Source organism: Nicotiana sylvestris, chromosome 4 (genome assembly GCF_000393655.2).
Source record: "Nicotiana sylvestris chromosome 4, ASM39365v2, whole genome shotgun sequence".
Classification (NCBI taxonomy): domain Eukaryota; kingdom Viridiplantae; phylum Streptophyta; class Magnoliopsida; order Solanales; family Solanaceae; genus Nicotiana; species Nicotiana sylvestris.
The window spans coordinates 20,249,077-20,252,214 of record NC_091060.1 but is presented as its reverse complement, the minus strand read 5'-3'; the positions used below and the strand labels follow the sequence as shown (position 1 = coordinate 20,252,214).

Genomic DNA, 3,138 nt, shown 5'->3' with positions numbered 1-3,138 from the left:
TGCCCATCAAGCCTTTGATGATGGGACAGATGACGACACAGACGATGCAGACCAGACCGAACCAGTAGGTGCCTTCAATGCAATTGTTGGCTCCATTTCTGAGGCCTTATAAGGAACCAATGTTGGCATCCATAAGAAGAAGGACCCCTGCCCAAGCACCAAAAAAGGGAAAAAGAAGACGGATGAGAGAAATCCTCCTAAACAAGAGAGGACCTTAATGTTTGTTGAGATGAAGGTAAATGGCAATCCCATTTGGGCGATGATAGACACGGGTGCTACCCACAACTACTTAGCCTCGACTCAGGTGGAGCGCCTTGGTCTAGTTGTAGGAAAGGGTAGAGGTAGTGTCAAGGTTATCAACTCACCTCCTCAGCCAGTGGATGGGATAGCCAAAGAGGTACCAGTGAAGCTTGGCCCTAACGAAGGAAAATTCAACCTGTGTATGGTGAGCATAAATGACTTCGAGTTGATAGTTGGATTGGAATTCCTGAGGCAAACCAATAACATGCATGTATCATATGCTGACATGTTACTGATGATGGGAGCAAATGGGACCAAACCCTACATTATCCCGTGCATGCCCACGAAGATGGCCGTTGAGAACATTTCGGCCTTGTAGTTGAAGAAGGAGGTCAAAAGACATGAACCTATGTTCCTGGAAACCCTCTACATTGAAGATGTAGAACGATCCTTGGGTCCCATTCCTGACCCTATGAAGGAGCTACTACTGGAGTTTGAAGATGTCATGCCACAAGACATGCCAAAGCGACTATCACCTAGGCGCACTATGGACCATGAAATTGAGCTGGTGCTAGGCGTGAAGCCACCTGCCCAGGTGCCTTACAGAATGTCACAACCTGAACTCACCGATCTTCAGAGACAATTGACAGAAATTCTAGACACAAGGATCATCGTGCCCTCCAAATCCCTATACGGGTCCCTTGTGCTATTCCAAAAGAAACATGATGGCAGCCTGTGACTTTATGTGGACTATCGGGCTCTAAACAAAATCATTGTGAAGAACAAGTACATTATTCCGCTAATGGCAGACTTGTTCGATAGACTGGGTGGTGCAACAGTTTTCACCAAGATAGACCTGAAGACAGGTTATTGGCAAGTTCGGATTGTAGAGGGTGATGAACACAAGACGACTTGTATGACAAGATATAGGTCGTACGACTTCCTGGTTATGCCATTTGGCTTGACTAACGCCCCAGCTACATTTTGCACCTTGATGAACCAAGTCTTCCGAGAGTACAATTGATGAGTTCGTGGTGTTCTACTTTGATGACATTGTGGTATATAGCCAAACATTGGAGGAACACCTGGTGCATTTGCAGAAGGTCCTAGCTTGATTGCGGGAGCATGAACTATATGCAAAGCTATCTAAGTGCTTCTTTGCTCAAAAGAAAATTGACTTCCATGGACATGTCTTCGAGGAAGGGCAGATCAAGATGGACTAACATAAGATTCAGGCAATCATAGATTGGCCGCCGCCTAAGGATATCCATGCCTTGAGGGCGTTCCTTGGACTATGCAATTTCTATCGGCGATTTATGAAAAACTACTCCCTCATTGCAGTACCATTGACAGAACTCCTCAAGAAGGTCATGCCTTGGGAATGGGGACCGAGGCGAGCGGAAGCCTTCAATGCATGAAAGCGTCTATGTCTAGTAGTCTCGTCTTGGCCCTCCCTGATCTAGCAAAAACATTCAAGGTACAAACAAATGCATCTGACTATGCCCTCAGTTGTGTCTTGCTACAAGAAGGGCATCTTGTATCGTATGAGAGTCGGAAGCTGAAGGATATAGAGCGGCGCTATGCCGCCCATGAGAAAGAATTATTGGCTGTCGTTTACTGCTTGCACCTTTGGAGGCACTATCTGCTAGGGACCTCGTTCATGGTCAAGACAGACAACACAGCTGTTAGCCATTTCATGACCCAGCCGAAGTTGAATGGTCGACAGGCCAGGTGGTAGGAACTCCTAGCTGAATTCCACTTCAACTTGGAGTACCAAAGTGGGAAAACCAATCATGTTGTTGATGCACTCAGTTGGAGAGTGGATCTAGCATCGGGGTGCCTACTCGCCACCCTAAGGGGGAGAGAAGTAGCCACCTTCATTAAGGACCAGATACATGATTTACTCCTCAAGGATCCTACTACATAGTATTTGGTTGATTTGGTAGGACAGGGCAAGACTCGCTAGTTCTTACATGGAAGATGGTTTCTTGAAAGTGAAAGGGAACCGACTTTATTTTCCTAAAGGAGGAGATCTACGAAGGACTCTTCTGGAGGAATGTCATGATACTTTGTGGGCCGACCATCCCGGTGAGGAACACACCATGGCATTACTTCGTCGTGCATATTATTGGCCTCAAATGGCCGATGATGTCACTCAGTATATGAAGACTTGTCTAGTATGCCAGAAAGACAAGTCGGATCGCTTGACACAAGTGAGACTCTTGGAACCACTAGCTGTCCTAAAGAGACCTTGGGAAAATGTTTACTTGGATTTCATCACTGGATTGCCCAAGGTCGGAGATCTCACAACTATCTTGGTTGTGGTAGATCGGTTTTCCAAGTATGCTACCTTTATTGCCGCCCCGCAGTATATATCAACAGAAGATACAACTCGACTCTTCTTCTCTCATGTCGTCAAATATTGGGGCCTACCCAAAAACATTGTTAGTGATCGTGACTCGCACCTCACTAGCAACTTTTGGACCCAACTCTTTAAGTGGCTTGGGTCAAAACTAAGTGACAACTCAAGTTTTTATCCGCAATATGATGGCCAGACGGAGCGGTTCAATGGTATGTTAGAGGAATATCTCTGCCACTTTGTAACCGGATCGCAAAAGAATTGGGTGAAGCTTCTAGATGCTGCTCAACTGTGTTTCAATTCACAAAAGAGCTCTAGTACAAACAAAAGCGCTCTTGAAATTGTTACCAGACAACAACCGTTACTCCAACACATAGTCAATACACCAAATATGTCTAAATCTCCTCGAGCTGCTAGCTTCTCAAAAGAGTGGAAGCGAAATTTGGAGATAGTGCAGAGCTATCTTGTCAAGGATCAAAAGCGGATGAAGAGGCATGCTGATCAGAATAGTCGCTTTGTTAAATACCAAGTAGGAGACA

The 3,138-nt window shown here is 45.6% G+C and overlaps 1 protein-coding gene across 1 annotated transcript; it reads left to right on the top strand.

Moving 5' to 3' along the window:
* Nucleotides 1-217: 217 nt before the first annotated feature.
* On the top strand, nucleotides 218-979 carry LOC138889313 (uncharacterized). The gene is made up of 2 exons (XM_070172607.1): nucleotides 218-445; nucleotides 620-979. The coding sequence occupies exons 1-2, from the start codon at nucleotides 218-220 to the stop codon at nucleotides 977-979; spliced, it is 588 nt and encodes a 195-aa protein (XP_070028708.1).
* The last annotated feature ends 2,159 nt before the right edge of the window (nucleotides 980-3,138 follow it).